This window comes from Ooceraea biroi, chromosome 6 (assembly GCF_003672135.1).
Source record: "Ooceraea biroi isolate clonal line C1 chromosome 6, Obir_v5.4, whole genome shotgun sequence".
NCBI classification, from domain to species: Eukaryota; Metazoa; Arthropoda; class Insecta; order Hymenoptera; family Formicidae; genus Ooceraea; species Ooceraea biroi.
Genome location: NC_039511.1, coordinates 13750225 through 13770106, shown reverse-complemented (window position 1 = coordinate 13770106; position 19882 = coordinate 13750225). Strand labels below are relative to the sequence as shown.

General features: G+C 39.9%; 1 protein-coding gene across 2 annotated transcripts in view; it reads left to right on the top strand.

The window, feature by feature from the left end:
* Positions 1 to 465: 465 nt before the first annotated feature.
* Positions 466 to 19882, top strand: part of LOC105276741 (nuclear hormone receptor E75) — a 58267-nt gene continuing 38850 nt past the window's right edge. The window contains exon 1 of one of the 2 annotated variants that reach the window (XM_020030821.2): positions 466 to 658. In XM_020030821.2, the coding sequence (XP_019886380.2) occupies positions 481 to 658 (178 nt within the window). In that variant the 5' untranslated portion in view covers positions 466 to 480. Of the gene's footprint in view, positions 659 to 12022; positions 12284 to 19882 lie in introns of those variants that run through there. The other variant, XM_011334616.3, reaches the window with a different exon arrangement.

Sequence of the window (19882 nt, the reverse complement as noted above, 5' to 3'; positions counted from 1 at the left end):
AGGAACTCACTCGCGTACCGCATCGCACGGCACACGCAGCACACCAACTAACTCACGAAGCGTGGGTCAGCACCAGCAATTTGCAGGTACTACGAGAGCCACGCGCTCGCGGCGACGGCAACGACAACGATACAGCGCGCGACGCCGGCGGACTATCGGGCCGGGCGGAAAGGACCGGTAGCGAGACAGTGTTGGACCGATTTCTGGATCACGATCGTTGACATGTGGCAATCGCAAGACTGGCTGGCGAGTGCGTGTACGCGCCATTGCGGTTTTATTAAGTGAGGTTCGATACGGTCGCTGGGGACGATCAGTGGGACGGGACTCGCTCGCGTTACCCGCACGTGCCCGCGGCGTGGCATGCTCCCCAACTGTTTATCGTTCACGTCCGGGTGGACACAGCAGGGAGAGACGCGCGCCGAGAGATCGTAGCACTTGGACTTGGACGGTGGAATTTTCGCAATTTTCTCGCGCCAGGCAATGACCGTGCAAAAGGTCAAACCTCGTGGCACCGTGGCGGAGGAACAATCCACGGCGTCGGACATCCTCTCCCCGTCGAGCGAGTCCCAAGAGAACGACAAAGAACGGTCGGCGCGAGGCTGTTGCCGCGGTCCCGGCCTACAGGACAGCGAGAATCTCCTGGGGTGCGTCTTGGCCGGTGAGTGAAAGATACAACGAAAGGGAGAGTTTGCCTTCCGGCGACGCTCCATGTAGCATTACGCGTCTGTAGGACCTAACGTTCCGCGCGCACCTAACGGGCCCACGGAAACGTGCCTAACGTAACAGGAATCGTTGTTCATGTAGGAAGAAATAGAGAAAGAGGCGTTTTCACTTTCCAGCGAGCAGGAATGTAGGTCGCGGGGCCCGGGACGAGGCCGAGTTCGTTGCCCTCGGTCGGCGGCCTTCCACTCGGCGCTCTGGCAATCTTTCTCCGTCTCTTTTGCTCCCCCTCTCTTCGTACTCTCTCCCTCCCCGCCGCTCCTAACTACGCTACCCACACCAGCGACGCCTCTTGCTCACAATGTCGATTCCAGCCTAGATAGCGCGAGCCTCTCTAGAGTCCCTCCTACCCTCTTCCACATGCACATGCATGCGCGGGTGTTTTCTCCCCTCCCCTCCCCCCCTCTCTCTCGCTCTCTCTTTCTCGTCGCCTATGTGTGTGCTCTTGCGTCTTTCTCCCCCCACGGTTTCCTTCCCTTTATTCTCCTCACTCTGTCTCACTTCTCCTCCCCTTAGCAAGCTGCGTGCTCGCGATCGGACCATCTCGCTCTCTTCCAACGTCGACATGAAAGTGGGTCGACGGGGCCTTGGCGCGAGGCTAGTTCGTTCACCCTGCCTGCCCCGTAACTGGGGCAAGATGAAATTAACCGAGCAGTCCGATCCTCCTTCCCCTGTCCCGCCGTTCGCCAAGCAAAGCCGTTGGTGAACTCTGCGACTCGCGTGGCCAATCGCCGTCGGGCCGGTTCAACGAACTTCAACTGGGTCTCTTTACCCCTTCTCTCTTCCCCACTACCCGAATAGCTCTCCCATCCCGGTTTAGCTGTTCGACGCTAAGCCTCCCCACCTACATCACCAGCGAAGGTCACCAATACAACGAACGACGTCTCGACGGCGCATTGGTGATGGGCCAAACCACTTGCACGTATACACGCACACATATACACACGCGGATATGCGTGACGCGTGATTCGTATAGAGCTTATGCAGCGGTGCCACGATGACGTACGCACGCACGTACGCACACCGCCGGCCTATCATCGGCTGAGAGTTCTCGTCGGCGTGGGTTTCGTTACGTAATCGCACGCTAGTGAGTAACGCGGTGGGCTACCTCTACTCGCGAGTCCCCTGGCCGATCTCTTTTTACCTCTTTCTCCATCTTCCTTCTTTTCTCACTCCCTGGCGTAACTGTCTTCGCTACACGGAGAAAGTACTAGCTAACTAGCTCTGTCGCTGGACCGTGATCACTCTCGCTACTCGCTACCATGCTGGAACGCTTTCACCGTTTCTTCGCTTCACGAGCGATCATCCTCTCACCGCACGGTACATCATTTTCAGTGCACTGACCTGCCGCATGCAACGTATATGTACGGGACGGGCAATCCGCTGATCACAACAGCTACTAATGCGTTCTACGTGATGTCTTCAGCGCAAAATAGTTTACGTTTTTTGATATTATACATTTATCAAAGTTAAATTTCTTTTTATATTATATAGAATCAAATTCATAATCCATATTTAACATGAAGTTTTTTATGGCGAGAAACTCTAAATCTTGGAGATTGATTTATCAGTGTTCATGTAAGATGGACACTGAACAAACTTAAGTTCGAAATCAATACTATTAAAAACATTAACATGAAGGCAAATTAATAGTTTGGTTACCAAATTAGGATATTACGTCAAGATACTCAAATTCGATGAAAAGACATATCAAAAATATATTTAAATTTAACGAAAAAGGCATATGTCATGATAAAATCGTATCCTCTCGACTGGATATTTTTTAATTAAAAAAAATTATGCCGACTTTTTACTAGCTAACCTCAAGAGCAAGACGTGCGGGCAATGGCCTGGCCTCCTCCCGGTTCCCAGTGACCTCGATTGATGCACGGTGTCCTCTTCCAGAGAGAGAGAGAGAGAGAGAAAGGGAGGGAGAGGCCATCCCTTCCCTCTCCTCTTCCCCCACTCAGTACCCTCTAAGCGGAGCGTTGACTCGACATCGCCCAATCAAGAGCCGGTTCGTCGACTCTCTGGGTTGCTCTCTCGAGGTCGTTCTAATCTCGCAACGTTCCTACACCACGGGCCAAACTGACGAGGAGCTCGATAAGAGTACGATCTCCCTCATCCTTCTCATCTCCTACTCCATACACATATAATCTTCCCCCTCTTTCTCTCCTGCCTTTTCCCTCCCTTGCCTTCCCCTTCCCCTTCCTCACTCTCTCTTTTCATCTCTCGCTCGCTCCCTCATTTTGCCTTTCTCCCGCTCCCGCTGCTACCGCCAAGGTGAACAACCTTAAACGGTGTCGGCACTCTTATCGCCCGCGAGCTCGAAATCCTTATCGAATGAACGCACGTTTGCTCGAGTTCGCCGAACCGCAGGCAAAAACGAGGATTTTTCTTCATCATTCCCCGTAATACGATATTTATGACGGTTAACAATGTGCGTTGGTCCTGCATTAATAGAAAGAGTGGACAAATCATGATACTTAGAGAAATCGACAATCCAGTTAAACAGTTTCAAGTGAATATCCACGCTTTGAAAAGTCTTGATATATTCAGGATGTATAAAGCCAACGCTCATGTGGAGATAGAGTGGGTTGAGTTGAAATGAAAAATTCTACATCGTTTTGTAATAATTAAAGAGTTATTAATCACGATTAGCAGAATAGAGCGCATCTTGTGCATAGACGCAGTGCTCTAGACAATAGATGTATTTCGTAATAACGCGTCGCTAGTATGCTTTTCTAATATTTTCTAATAGGCCGCACGTTGAATTACTAAAAGCTAATTATTAATAAATCGCTTTCTTTGATCTCTGATTGTTTTGTCATGTGATTATTTTAAATAAAATGTAGCAAGATGAGCATTGTGAAGAAGCAGAAATAAAAGAAAAATATGTAATAGAAGATGAAAAGAAAAAAAAGAAAAGAGAAAGGGAATTGCCTTACTTCTCGTACGCGTATTTCCCTTTCATTGGCATCCGGACGAACCACCTTCACCGCTGCCTTAACTTCCAAGCCAGACAACTTTTACTTTCTTTCTGATGAACCGTGTTTCTTATGGTTATAGATTTGGGAAAGGAAAGAATAAACGATATTTTATATGCATTATATTTCCTATTGTGTTGTGCAAAATAATTTTGTATTGAATCATTTTGTTATCAACTAGTTGGAATGCGAAAGTTGCATCGCCGCTATCAATTATCTCTTGTACCTGTATATTTTATGTACTTTGATTATATAAGCAAGAATTATAATATAAAACGCGTAGCCATTTTCGATCTAAAATATTTTGCGGAAATTCAGACAAACCGTAGGATTATTTATGCGCGCCACCCTTAGAGCTTGGGCAGGGTGGGAAGAGCTGTAGGGGTAAAGGGAGAACCGGTAACCTAAAGGCCAACGACCTCTGACCCACCAACCGACCCCGGTATCGTTCATCCCTCTCGTCGATGCTAAGTATAGCATTTCTAGCAACCTGTCGTTCTAGACTATTATATCCACCCTAAGTTACACAATCCAATATTCACGCGTCATATCTCATTGTCACAAAAATTCGTTAATTTATTTCTTTGCGTTACGAGCTTAACGTAAACTGTTTTCATCTGTTACAAAATGTTTGTTTCAACCAGTCACATACCATACACAATTTTATTATGCAAAATTTTCCCAATACAATATGAACGGCATATGGATAAAAAGATTTATTGCAACTTGTGAGAAATTGTTCTAAGAATTAAAATAATTTAAATTTATAGGTATTTAAGCATAAATATATAATGATAAAATAAAAATAATGATAAAAAATAAAAGAAAGATTCACATAGATTAAGACATAAACATAAACTTCCCAGATAAATCCTTTAAAATAGTATATGTTTTCTTGACAAGCCATCCTAGATGCCTCAAAAGGTAAAAGGGAGATACGCGAGCGTCGAGATCGCGGAGTCGTTGACCGCTGAGGGTGGCACTCACCCTAACTAGGCCAGCCAAACTCTCTTTCTCTTTCTCTCCTTCGTTCCCTCCTCTCTCTCTCTCTCTCTCTCTCTCTCTCTCTTCATGTCTCTCACTAATATAATCATGCCCCCACCAGGACACGCAGCCTCTCGGAGGCGAGGTCCATGGTTCTGCTATTTTCGCGAGGCCATTTGACACGCATACATACGGGCTACATACGTTTGATGGGATAACTTGCCCTATCGAAGTCTACCCTTCTTTGCGAGTATGAAACTGTCGCTTCACCTTATTATGTCACTTATACTTAATCTTTTTCTTTTTGCTAAAAACGAGAATGTGTAATCAACATTATTAATTACCTACGTTATTGTCGAAATAATCTTGATATTTGAATTATGCATTCAATTACCTATTACATGTTTGAATCATTTAATTTTTAATTAATTTCGAAATATATAAAAGAACATTAATATCCAATCATTAAGTATTTTATTATAATATAAATATTACGTATGTTGTTTTATAAATATTGCATATTGAAAACATTGACTAATCTCTCCAAATTTTATTAAATATAGTTTGTATTTAAAACAAAAATAACGCAATTGCTTTTATCTTTCACACACATACACACACACAATTTCAATTTCTTTTAAAAGTTCTGTAAATGATTCTAAGATATAGTTTCCAAAGTAAAGCAATTAACTGTTTTCTAAAATAACATTTTTACCTGGGAATATTTTCTGTTTTACTTGCTCAACTTTTACTATTCTTCTTTTTTTGCTCGCTGAAAGAAATAGGCAAAGTGAAAAAATGATCTTGACAGAAATAGTTTTGACATTGCTAAAAAAGCAATTTTAAGAATAAAAAAAATACGAAAAAACTTCGGGGTCAATCGTAATTCAATGCTCTTCTTTCACAGTGGAGATAAGAAAAGTAAAATGTGTTTTATGAGCACGAATTTGTGTGAATGTGAAGAATTCGTCGAAAGGCTTCTTTTTTAATATTTTCTTTAATCCTTTTAGACCTTTACGCATTTACAAGGGGTTCACAACGGAGAAAGAGATTACTTCTTAAATTGCCTAGAAAAAAAATGACTTCGTTACTCTTACCCGCGTATCTCGTAACCTGTTAGGGATTTCGAAATACTTTACCTTTTTACCCTTTTTTACCCTTTTTTTACCCTTTTCACCCTTCTTTTATTTTTTTAGGATTATTAAATACAAGGAAAAAACATCTTTTTAAGTAAAGTCGAGGTTATTCGAAGATACTTTTTACTATAAAGAAGAGTAAAAAGGGAAAGCTTACTTTATAAAAAACATGTTAGCACAGGCTATTTCCGTCGTAAAACTCATGGATTAAAAAATGAGAAAGAAACAGAAAGCATAAAAGAGTTCCGCATTTTTGACCTTTATTGAACGAACAATGTATGTCCTTCCTTGTATTTGTTTAGATCTCATTTTTAGTCGCTTTTGTTCTTAGGATGTTTTTGAAATAGACGCTGTATCACTACCCAATATTTAGAATTTTATCGAACAGTTTCTTTAAATATAGATCCAAAAGATATTTTGCAATTGTGTCTGACATTCTATAGACACGTGTCGCTCAATTGACAACGGTATTGAGATCAGCAATAAACTATGGGGTTATGTAAAGAAAATAAATCATGTATCAAACACTATTATTAATCGTTAAACATAAAAACCTGCATCGAATTGTTCGTAATACTTTTTTAAAGGAAAAGTTACAAATCTCTTAATTTAATTCGAATTGGTCGTGTCGTATCTGATTACATTCTCCAATATGTACGTCTTTTCTCACAATGTAAGAGTAAATACGTACGCGCGTATGTGTGTAAAATAAAATAAAATTTATTAAGAGCAGTTAACCGTGCGTGAACACTTAATTACTCAAGTATACTGCGAGAAAATATTCATCTTGGGAGAAAAAATATTAAATGACAATCGAGAGACGTGAACGTCGAAGGTGCGCATGCAGAGCGATTATCCTCGTTCGATGTCGATGAACTATTTGACGCAGATTCCGGCTTTGAAGGCCACGAGATCGCCGATCCGCGACAAACTTTATGTACAAATCAGCCGATATATCGCCACGCCAACGTATCGCATACCTGTTTATTCTCATGGCGCTAATCGCGCGAGTTGCAACAATCACGTAAATTATAAATATGATAATAGTTGTTACTTAACGTTGCCGCCTTCCAATAAAGCGATACGATCGATATAAGAGCCTGTAAAAATACGCAGGTTGCTCTAGAACTGTCATACTTCCAGCTAAAAGTGTTTATATCATTGCCAATAAGCGTGTTGCACCTTACAAAATACGAGGGAGATATTAATGATTAGTTGTTAGTTTCTCGACTAATGGAAGGATCGAACAAACGTCTGTAAATACTTTCTCCCAGCGTCACAGAAGAGAACGCACGAGTAAAAGTTGTTCGTGATTCATTGTTACAATTTGCAAGCAAGATTTGCGCGAGCATCCATACGATAGTATTGAGTGTTACGATGCGAGTAATCGATGCTATGGTAACACATAATCGGGGGTAGTGGAGGTTGGTGCGTCGAATCCGTGTCGCGGTTGACCGGGTTAGGAATCGTGGTGAGATCGTTGCCCCAACGACCCGATACCACCGACCTCGGGATTCGTGGTGGTATGTCCGCGGGAGAACGGGAGGCCGGAAACGGGTGACGGAGACTGATTCCTCAAGCAAATTTACGCGTTTACCCTCTTGTTAGTTGCTGCGAGCGAATCATCCAAAATATAATAAATTACATGAGGGAATTTTTTTCTATGGACGTTGAAATTGTCTAAAGCGATTTATTCTCTAACTTTATTTCCTAATAAAAGTAGAATGAGTAAAACAAAAAAATACGAAAATCAAAAACGACATTGATTATTTCGTTGATCATCACGAGTAATCATTATCGTGGCTTGCTTTTGCTTTGCTAATACAGGGTGTCCCGGGTTTTAACCGACAAACTGCGGGAGCATATTCTACTAGTGGAAATAAGAAAAAATTCTTATATCGAGTTTGCTTAGAAATGCTTTATTACAAAGTTATAAACCAATATTGAAAAGAAATATCAGATAAGTAACAACGGATTTTTTCACAAAAATATAAATTATCTACGCAATGATTTAGTGACGCATTTCAAAATGTTGTCCTTGCACATCGATGCAAGCTAGACATCGACGTAGTACAGAATTTGTTACGGTACGACATTCCTGAAAATTTTGTTGCATCTCGGTAACTGAATTAGTAATTCGTTGCTTTAAATCTATCTGGTGCTCTCCTGTTAGGAAATCTACGTTGATACTCTCGTACGGCAGCTCGTGCATTTCCGTCACAGAATCCGTACACGAAATGAATATCGGTGTATTCCTCATTTGAAAACACTTTTGGCATTCTGATAGTAATTGCTAGTGAACATGAATACACATAACATAAACATCTTCGACCTTGCAAATTCTACACTATGTTCCGTTGTTACTTATCTCATATTTCTTTTCAATATTGGTTTATAACTTTGTAATAAAGCATTTCTAAGCAAACTCGATATAAGAATTTTTTCTTATTTCCACTAGTAGAATATGCTCCCGCAGTTTGTCGGTTAAAACCCGGGACACCCTGTATATAACGTTGCTTAAAGAATTAATACGAACGTCAACAAAGCGTAAAAACTTTGAAGATATCGAGAGATAAAGGAACCATAAGATTCGTAAAATTGCATTCACTTGTTTCCAGGAGTATTGATATTATCAGCGATGTTACTCTCCACGATTACATTACGCGTTTGCTATTATTTCGATTAAATTCGTTGATATTAACGAGTATTTATATAACAGTCAAGTAAGTCATATTAGCGATGGGAAAGTCTCATAAGCGCGTAAAGTTGCTTTCACCAAGTGCAAAATCAACATCGTAATCCTGCACGTACAGATAATTATTTAAGCATATTTAAAGTTTCGGACGAATTTCAGCAGCGAAAATCACGCGAATGGAAGAAGTAAAAGAGAGGGTGCATATGTTACACATGCGTTTGCTTGTATGGAGGTATGCGTCAGTGATCTCTCAAGGCCTTCGCACATTAGCTGTTCAGTAGCGTTCGCCCCGTCCCACTTTCCTTCGCGCTCGGTCAACGACCCCGTAGGTAGATGTAGTAGGTGCTCCAAGGTAGTGTACCAACACGTACGCGCACGCGCGCAATCGCAATTCTATTCCGTTCTTGCTACAGATTGCTTCAAAAAAAGTCTATTTCAGCCGCAAAGTTATGTTCTCGAAATTGGAGAGATTGCAACCGCTTCTCCTTATGCAGGGCGATGCGTAAACACTTCTTGAATCGTTACTTGAATCCAAAGCAAGAGAAAGAAGAAATCGTTGGCGAACAATGTTTATCAATACAATCTGTCTCATTTAAGATTTTGAAATTTTGTCAATATCATGCTGCAAAGTTAGAAAATTGCACATTTTCCGCGGGCAATTATTGTTTGTTCAATACATCTGTCATGTATCTTTTACGCAATATATATCGACTGTGCTTATTTTTAACGTTGAAGTAGATCAAGCGAAGAAAGGTTATAAAAGTCATGAGTTACGAGAGTTGCAAATTAGTTGCAACGAAAGGATGTAGGGAAAGGAAGGTAGAAGAGGGGAAGAAATACTGCGAGCCGCAGAAGTTACTCTCTTTCTGAAGCTTTCCAAAACTTTTTAAAACTGACTGAAATGGAGCGTGAGCTCGTAAGTTATATCATTAAGAAATAAGATACAATTCTAGATTTTTTTTCGAGTTCACTGAAATTCAATAAAATTTCATAATCTATTCCTCCTGGATTTTCTAACACCGTGGAGGCAACAATATCAAGAGAGGGAGATTTAAATTATTGAAACAATTTGTATATCTTTCGTATAAGGTTAAAACGAGATTTTTAGATTATATAAAAGCGATAAAAAGATTTCGATAGACGTGACATAAATGGAATCTTTTATGTTTTATTCTGTTGACTAAATTTTGAATAATGAATAAATAGTTTTTCGTTGTTAAGAATTAATTTATGACATCCGATAAAAAAAAAGAACATAATACATCTCCTGCGCGCATGTAAGAATTTTATCATATATGTGAACATGAGGTGGTTTCTGCGCGATCCGAGTAGAGGCGCCACTGCCTTTTGCGAATCTGCAACGAGAAGTCGGTACGATAGGAAATTCATATCTCACGGGTCGGTATCAATGCAATAAAACGGACGTGATAACGGTTACGGTCCATTAAAATAATTATTAAAACAATCTATTTATCGAGGCCGATTAATTTTCGGAAACGTTTTCTTTTCTGTTTCAAATTTCTGTTGATAGCACGTTTTATTGAATTCGAAAGTCGAGTAGAACTTTTAATTAACTTTTGTTTCACGTTACTTAGAATCGTGTTAATAAACAAAAAGAAGAAAATATCTTGGACAAGTATTAATGACTTAAGGGGGGAGCCTGCTTTAGAACGCTGAAAATAAGGTATATTTTACGAATTTTTTTTGAAGAAACTATACAGCGGATCATTATAAAACTTTGATGCATTTATTAGTACATGTTTAAAGATAAAAAAAATTATTTTTTGATTTGAATATGTCGCTTGTAGAGGTCGTCCTGGAGAAATCTTAGTGCAGCCGCGTCGCCGGCATTGCAAATTGGTGAGCATTCTCCTCCCTCCAAATTTCGTTTAAACTGAAAAATTGAAATATGTCTCGTTATTTATGAATTCCCATCGTCGATGAACCAAAGAGAGAAGAAAAAAGTTGAAAAGTGCCAAAATGGTGGAGCTTACAACACAGAAGTACGATTTTTAGGCGAAGTTTTTGAACTTATTCATGCAAAAATAATTGTTTAACTTAATGTTTTTATGAATATTAAAGGTTCATCGACGATGGGAATTCATAAATAACGAGAAAATATTTCAATTTTTCAGTTTGGATGAAATTTCGAGGCAGAAGAATGCTCACCAATTTACAATGCCTCCAGGACGACCTCTACAGGCGATATATTCAAATAAAAAAATAATTGTTTTTATCTTTAAACATGTACTAATAAATGCATCAAAGTTTTATAATGATCCGCTGTATAGTTTCTCCAAAAAAAATTCGTAAAATTATACCTTATTTTCAGCGTTCTAAAGCAGGCTCCCCCCTTAACGTGTGCAAAAAAGTTGATGAATGTAGGAGATAACTGGAACGCTGAATCTAGCGCGCGATACAATGACGTCAAGCTCAATCCTTATGCAATACCTTCGGATAAATGCATTTTTGCATATGATATCTATTTTTAGTGAATCAGTGTCACGCGTCCCACTTGCGAGGATATGCTCATACGAGTTACGATAATCGACACGAAACATGTAAACTGTTGTGTGCAAAAGTATGCACGTGTACTGGCATAACTTATGAACATTTGACACAATTAAATCTATCGATAATGTGAAAGTATTGCCGCGTAAGAATGAAGATTTTTATATGAATATATATCGAATGTACAATATCGAATTTTCTTTGTTGCAGGTAAGTTGACTCAATTAATTAGTTGCAGCACTACGTGAACCACCAAATAGTAAGTAATTATAATCACAAAATTAAATTAATATTATCTTGTAAAGACTCTTATTATAAATTACTGATACCTCGTGACATTTTCGTATTAGAATTTTTGTCTTATAATATTTCATAGAATTCATCGTTAGTATTACCGTTGATTTTGGGACATTCTGTGCATACGTGGTACGTGTGTGTGTATGTCCGGAATACTCGTGACGTGATAGAGCGGATTGAATTGAACAAAAAAATTATATATTGTCTTCCAAATAATCACTTAAAATTTGGAGATATTGAGTAAAAAAAATTGTGTCACATTTCTCGCGCGCTGAGACGATACGCGAAATGCTCTTACCATCTGTATTACAACTGTATTACCTAGCAACGACATAGACACGCGACAAGGACAATACACTGTATTGGCATCCTTTTCTAATAATTTTTAATAGATCGCTACCGTGTTTAGAATATTATGCCTTTTATTATAGTTTGTTAGTTGGTATAATAGTTCTTGACACTTCCACTTATAGTCTTGTATCCTATTTTTATTCTTCACCATACCACTTCTTGCAGATGTAGATTCGTAAACAATGTTATTCACGCGCTTTACGGGATTTTACTTTTATAGAAAATAGTTTTCGTCCTTTATTTTTGTAAAGTGAGTTAAACGCGCATCCAAGGGTTCCGTCGTACTCCCCCAAATAACGTCGGCACACTCTGACGCTTGCGCAAAAAGCATCCCCGCGTTTTACCCCGTCGCATCATCTATGGTTATATCAACCCTCAAGTACGCATTACCTTCCTGCCGCGACGGAACAGCGTTTAGTACGTTGTCATTACCACGGGTATGTCAACAATCGCGTTGCGCGATAATGCGAACGAGGACGCGATCGTCCATGAGCCAATTGTCGACTGTAACATTACCCTGGATCCGATTGTGATCGACGAGACGACCACCATCGTGATCACGAAGACGCAGAAATTCGATAGACGTCATCAACACGTCAAAGGTTCGTTCCTTCAGCTGAATGCCTAAATAGTATAGTAAAATATGATCAATGTATTCGTTCATGAATGACCATATTTATCAAGCTTAAGGGGGGAGCCTGCTTTAGAACGCTGAAAATAAGGTATAATTTTACGAATTTTTTTGGAGAAACTATACAGCGGATCATTATAAAACTTTGATGCATTTATTAGTACATGTTTAAAGATAAAAAAAATTATTTTTTTATTTGAATATATCGCCTGTAGAGGTCGTCCTGAAGGCATTGTAAATTGGTGAGCATTCTCCTGCCTCCAAATTTCATCCAAACTGAAAAATTGAAATATTTTCTTGTTATTTATGAATTCCCATCGTCGATGAACCTTTAATATTCATAAAAACATTAAGTTAAACAATTACTTTTGCATGAAAAAGTTCAACAACTTTGCCTAAAAATCGTACTTTTGTGTTCTAAGCTCCACCATTTTGGCACTTTTCAACTTTTTTCTTCTCTCTTTGGTTCATCGACGATGGGAATTCATAAATAACGAGAACATATTTCAATTTTTCAGTTTAGACGAAATTTGGAGGCAGGAGAATGCTCACCAATTTGCAACGCCGGCGACGCGGCTGCACTAAGATTTCTCCAGGACGACCTCTACAAGCGATATATTCAAATCAAAAAATAATTTTTTTTATCTTTAAACATGTACTAATAAATGCATCAAAGTTTTATAATGATCCGCTGTATAGTTTCTCCAAAAACAATTCGTAAAATATACCTTATTTTCAGCGTTCTAAAGCAGGCTCCCCCCTTAATAATCGAAAGTCTTTGAGCAGACGTGAAAACAAGTAATCGAAAATCTTGTTTGCAGAACGAAAATTTCGCATGCTTTATCGTGTGTGTATGTGTGGTGCATGAGACAATCTTGGTCCGTATTTCATGTTATTAAACAATATTTCCAAAATTCTCGTGCTGCACTTTTGTGTCAGTGATTTTCTGGCTTGATGATATCATTACTCTGAAAAGATGTGTCGCTAGTCATTGCAGTTCCGCGCAGGATCAGTCGTAGGCTGATATACGATAGAATTGGACTAGTCTAATGATTCTTGCATACCATAATAATTCTCGAGATACGTATTTTCCCCTGACATCTTGTAAATTTGTAATCATTTCTGTTAAATGTTAAATCATTAAGATGTTCAAGCTATTTTAAAAGTTTTAATATTGTGTTTATTTGCGTGATGATCAAATTGATTAGCCACTTTTTGATCACCACATCACAGAGACATATACAATTATAATTACTATTAATTAACATGTCAATATTTAATATCAATTTAATATATTTTAAATATTTGTTTATGCCAAACAAATTTTTATTATTAACTTTTTAATGTCAAGATTTAATTTTAAACCACATTAAGAATTTTATGTCCTGCTTAAAGCCCTTATTGCTAGTACGTCAGTGTACATCTTAGGATTAGAAGGAGACACCACTTTTCATGCACAACCGATATATTTAGAATATGCAACTCGCACAGCTTCCTGCGGAAAAAGCTTTGACACTGAACCGTATCGATTTTACCTCGAGCGAGGCTCACGTGCTCGTTGACATTGACATTGTCCGCGGACTAGACGGACACGGGCCTGCCATCTATCGTCCACGAATTTACATGCACGATCGGCTTCTACCGTGCACCGTACGATGGCAGTTGAATCGCTCAAGATATTGTCTCTTGAGCAAGTTCGTCGCAGAAGCAGGAAAAAACTCATTCTAATTAAAACATCTTTTTAAGTAATTGTAAGTTTACAACAAAGATGTTTCTATCAGTATAATTATTTTATCTTTGAAAGATTTGTTCAATGGGATGGATAAATCGTTCGAATTCGAAGACTCGAAAATCTCATGATTTAAAATAACGTGCTAATGTCTAATTTTGTTAATTCAAAATGTCTGTAATTGCGAGTATTTAGATGCTGTTTTTTATATCAGATTTAGGTTAGGTTAGATTAACTTTTAGCATTAAATTTAAGGGATACGTCATACTTTTCGCATCATTCCTATATAAGGTCACTATTGAGAATTTCGCGTCGTTAAGGGGAAGCTGGAGCTGCTAGTGAACTATTTTTTCACTATAGCGATGGTAATTGCAGTTTCGAAAATTCTCTTTATCGCTTGTGCAGAATAAAAAATCCTTTTCCACAAATGAAGTATAGATAGAAAGAAAGCCCGCTCTACAGGACTTTATATTCAAAATGAAAAAAAGTTAAAACCTTGCATTTGTCTTTTCTAACTTTTTTCCATTTTGAATATAAAGTCCTGTAGAGCGGGCTTTCTTTCTATCTATACTTCATTTGTGGAAAAGGATTTTTTATTCCGCACAAGCAATAAAGAGAATTTTCGAAACTGCAATTACCATCGCCATAGTGAAAAAATAGTTTACTAGCAGCTCCAGCTTCCCCTTAACGACGCGAAATTCTCAATAGTGACCTTATATAGGAATGATGCGAAAAGTATGACGTATCCCTTAAATTTAATGCTAAAAGTTAATCTAACCTAACCTAAACTCCAGCTTCCCCTTAATCATTTTTGTCAAACTCCTAGCAATCACCCGTACAGCAAGTGCATTTCTAGTGGGACCAGATATTTAATCCCAGTGTGCAAAGTTACGCTTACCATGGCCCTGAGTATGTCAAATGAATAAAGAATGCCAAGTAATAATAGGCATAAGAATGTACCAGCGCCGAGTTTCGCAATTGTTCGCAGAGCCTCATGGCCGCTATTCTACAACTATGTTAACTATGTGTAAGAGCGAGGTCTACGTCCGCTGTCGATGATCATTTCTCACTGGCGATACGTCCTACAGTCACTCACGAGAATTTACATATCGGCTTGATAGCATCGCTGAAAATGATCAAAGCGGCGAATGTCGAGCAATTGTATCGGTATTAACAAAGTCGAGATACGCGGATTCGTGACTTTTATCCCTCCTATCAGACTCTCTAGACATAAAAACTGAAAGATTCTCCGTGGGCGTGATGTAAGGCGAGGTGAGAATGCTTTCACCTTTCTCTCTGATGTTGTCTCTCTTCTCAGCCGTGCGACTTGCCCGCTCGCTCCTCTTTCTCTCTCTCCTTGACAGCTTTTACTCTCGATCGTTCGCTACCAGCCACTCGGAGAAAGCTGCAACTCTGACCTCGCGCTCATGACGACATTTCTTCTCTTTCTCGTTGATCTCTCCCTTCTTGCCCACGTCGAGGGCCCCCTCACACTTGCTCCCATCTCATCGACTCACCTTTAGAGTTGCATCATGTCTCGCCGTCTCACGTAGCTGGACCAGGATCTATCTGCGTACGTGACATCTTTTTCATCAATTACGCAACCATGTCTCTCTTTGCAAGGTCTACTGCCTGTTTCTGATCCGAATGCGTGTAAAATTGAATGCTTTTCATTTTGACTTGACGCAAACAACTAGGCCCAGTTCCACAAAATCCAACTTAAACCGAGCTTAACCGAACGACCGTTACATTTATTAACGCCATGATTGAAACTTGTATCGCTGTCCACATCGTGTTTTTACCTGCAGTGTAGCTAAACCTGTATACAGGGTGGGGCAATAACTATTACCACCTTAAATATCTTCTAATTTATAAGGTCCAGAGGAAAATTTATGTAATCAAAATTATACGGTACGAAGGGGGCTAACATATGGCGATAATAATTTTTGTCCTGGTGGAGGCGCTTCGAAGATATCAAGGTCACCTTCATTTTTTTTAATAGGTTCGGTATGTTTTTTTCCATAATTTTATAGAGGAGCTTAAAACAAGTACGGAACTCATGACACAAAATTATTGAACAAGATTAAATGTAAATGCAAACGATAAAAAATACATTTTTATATTAAATGAAATTTACGTTAACCTTATAAATTAGAAGATATTTAAGGTGGTAATAGTTATTGCCCCACCCTGTATAGTCTGTACTGTAAACTGAAGAAACTGTCAAAGATTTCTATTTCTAAATTATGCTTATTACTACTTAAACTACGGTTAAAGCAAGTTGTAGAACTGGGCCTTAGCTGATTACTGGATGTACATCAAGTTTCCAATCAAGTTTCACCATATCGTGCAAGATTATTCTCTCCTAATCCAATTCGATCCAATCAATCCTCACGTAACACTATCATCAAATCATGAAGAATCTGTTACTAAATTCAATCTGTTATTTTCTATTTCTTTCTTATTAATATTATCGGTCTTTGCTGCAGAAACGTTCATTCAATTTATTAAATGCAACTCAAGCCAGGCTGAACTGACTATTCCTAGATAAGAGCGAACTTTCATCACGATGTCTTGCAGGCGAGGCAATCGTTTTTATAATCAAACGTGTCCAATATGGTATTGAGCAATAACAAACGGGCCTCGAGCGTCCTGGATGTCGGCCGGTAACCCCGGCCGAATCAAGGCCGCGGTACACCAACGCTGTTACTTTCACACGTTAGAGATTCCACTCGCTTATTCCACTCGCGTTTTGATAATGACTTGATATTGTCGCGCAAATCTGAATTCAATCCAGGTACTTGATATGCACTGCCTCCAAGTCAATACTTAACCGTTAGCCGTGCTTGTGCAATGTTCTTATTATAAGTTCATCGAAATATGATAATGACTTTTAATAACTCTGTTACCGTCATAATATTCGGTTATCTTGATCTTGTAAGAGGCGAAAAATAACTAGGAGACTGCCTTAGATTTCAACTCGAACTCTCCGGGATCCCTGGTTCACACGCCTAGGTCTTAGGCTGTACAGCCAATACTCCTACTGTTGTGATCAACTTGTTTTCATTCCGATCCTCTATACGACCTGTCAGTCTCGACTATCTTTCCAGATCTTACAGCTCGGCCAGCCTGACATTACATTCGTCCCCGAATGTCTCCAAATCGTCGGTTCACTCCACTTGAGTCCCTCCCAACCTCCATTTTTAGTTCACTCTTCTGAGTCCCTCCCAACATCCATTTTTGGTTCACTCTTCTGAGTCCCTCCCAACCTCCATGTTAGTTCACTCCTCTGAGTCCTTCCCAATCTCCATGTTGGTTCACTCCTCTGAGTCCTTCCCAATCTCCATGTTGGTTCACTCCTCTGAGTCCGTCCCGACCTCCATGTTCAGGCTTCACTACCGGTCAGCTGCTTCTCAACTCCCTCCTCTCCGAGGGGTAGCGGATGAATCTCAACTGTCTTCGAGGGGTAGCGGATTTTATCCCACTTCTGAATTGTAAGAGGCGAAAAATAACTAGGAGACTGCCTTAGATTTCAACTCGAACTCTCCGGGATCCCTGGTTCACACGCCTAGGTCTTAGGCTGTACGGCCAATACTCCTATTGTTGTGATCAACTTGTTTTCATTCCGATCCTCTATACGACCTGTCAGTCTCGACTATCTTTCCAGATCTTACAGCTCGGCCAGCCTGACATTACATTCGTCCCCGAATGTCTCCAAATCGTCGGTTCACTCCACTTGAGTCCCTCCCAACCTCCATTTTTAGTTCACTCTTCTGAGTCCCTCCCAACATCCATTTTTGGTTCACTCCTCTGAGTCCCTCCCAACCTTCATGTTGGTTCACTCCTCTGAGTCCTTCCCAATCTCCATGTTGGTTCACTCCTCTGAGCCCTTCCCAATCTCCATGTTGGTTCACTCCTCTGAGTCCGTCCCGACCTCCATGTTCAGGCTTCGCTACCGGCCAGCTGCTTCTCAACTCCCTCCTCTCCGAGGGGTAGCGGATGAATCTCAACTGTCTTCGAGGGGTAGCGGATTTTATCCCACTTCTGAATTGTAAGAGGCGAAAAATAACTAGGAGACTGCCTTAGATTTCAACTCGAACTCTCCGGGATTCCTGGTTCACACGCCTAGGTCTTAGGCTGTACGGCCAATACTCCTACTGTTGTGATCAACTTGTTTTTATTCCGATCCTCTATACGACCTGTCAGTCTCGACTATCTTTCCAGATCTTACAATCTTGAATTTTAAATTAAATTATGTGTGTGTACATGTTTACTGTTCACGAAAGCAGCTATGCTATATATTATTTGACATATCTGAGCGCCTGAAATTTCAGCTCCGTCATTGCTGAATTTTACCGCTTTATTTTGGGACACATCCATATGTATAACATATATAGTATAAGAAACTAAAAATAGGATCGAGTTATATCTTATTAAATTACATTATTAGAAATGTGTTGAGAAAGCGATAACTGGCGATAATAAAAATTTATTAGAATAAATTTTTTAATAGATTAATGAATTTGTTTTAGTTTTAGATTGAATATTTCGTTAAAACAAAATGCAATCTCACAGCATCGTCAAATTCGAAAAGAATATAAAGTTGTAATATAAAACATAAAATTGTTGTAATATATTAGAAATGATCTTTTACATCAGACATCTCTACATCATTGTCGATCCTTCAGCTATTACGCACCTAACACAAATATCTTAGCATTCACTTACTCAATGGCGATTGCGCACGCCGAAGAGCTCCTCTCCTCCAACATTTCTATTAGCGTCACAGCAAATACAGTGATCTGTACTTCTCGTGTCAGCAACAGGCGCAACCAGGCCATGCCTACGACCCGATGGCCTTGCTTTACGCGCTGGACCGCGTCGTCTTGCAAAACCGGCCTACTCGATTATTTTCGATTGCGCCTCTCCCCGTCCATTCCGTCTCTGTCCTGCGGCATCTATTTTTACGAAAGGAAGATGCTGTTCAAAAATTTCCAAACGCAAAAAAACGACAAACAGTGTTTCCAAATGATGGTTACAAGGCTACCGAGGACAACCACGAGACCGGGTCGACTGTTTGTCAAATAAACATGGTACAGGAACGTTCAGCTGTCTTCGTTATTATCCTGATTTGATTTTGTCCTCCCTGCGTAGAAAGTTTCCGACATACACGCGCGATCGAATGTGGTAATACTTCACTTGGATCCCGTCGGTCCATGATATTTCTGCCATCGAAGTTAGAAAGTTTTCAGAGACAGTGAAAATCGAAAGTAGTTTACGTGTTAGTGACCTGTCGCGGAGAGGCCCGCGCCAAGAAGACGCGTGCACGCTGCTTTTCCCCGGGATTCGATTACAATTAATGCGTGCGAGCTGCGCGTCCGATCGGTGGCTTGCGCAATGCGCGAGAGTGCGACGCGACAGCGTCCTCAATAAATTTTCAGTTCAGCAATGCCGAGCTGGTCATTGCCCCCGACCCATTTGCGCGCCAACTCGCCGACCGACTCTCCCCCCATGTTTCGTTCTCCTTTTCTTCCTCGTCGACATTCTAGCATGCGTACAGAAGCCTATCTTGAAAAATAGGTGGATTAAAACTGCGACTGAACTCGCTCGCGTGGAATCGTGTATCTAATTTTTGCGTGGACAAAACTTTTCGCGTATCAAATTTGGAAAATGAGATATTTTATATAAATTTAATATTTTGAAATATTTAAAAATATTTAATATTTTACAGAGAAGAGATGATGATAAATTGAATTCCCATTGTGGAGGAATCATCCACGGATTAATTTAAAAGATCATAGACGAAACATGATAATTCTGCGACTGTACTATACGATCGTG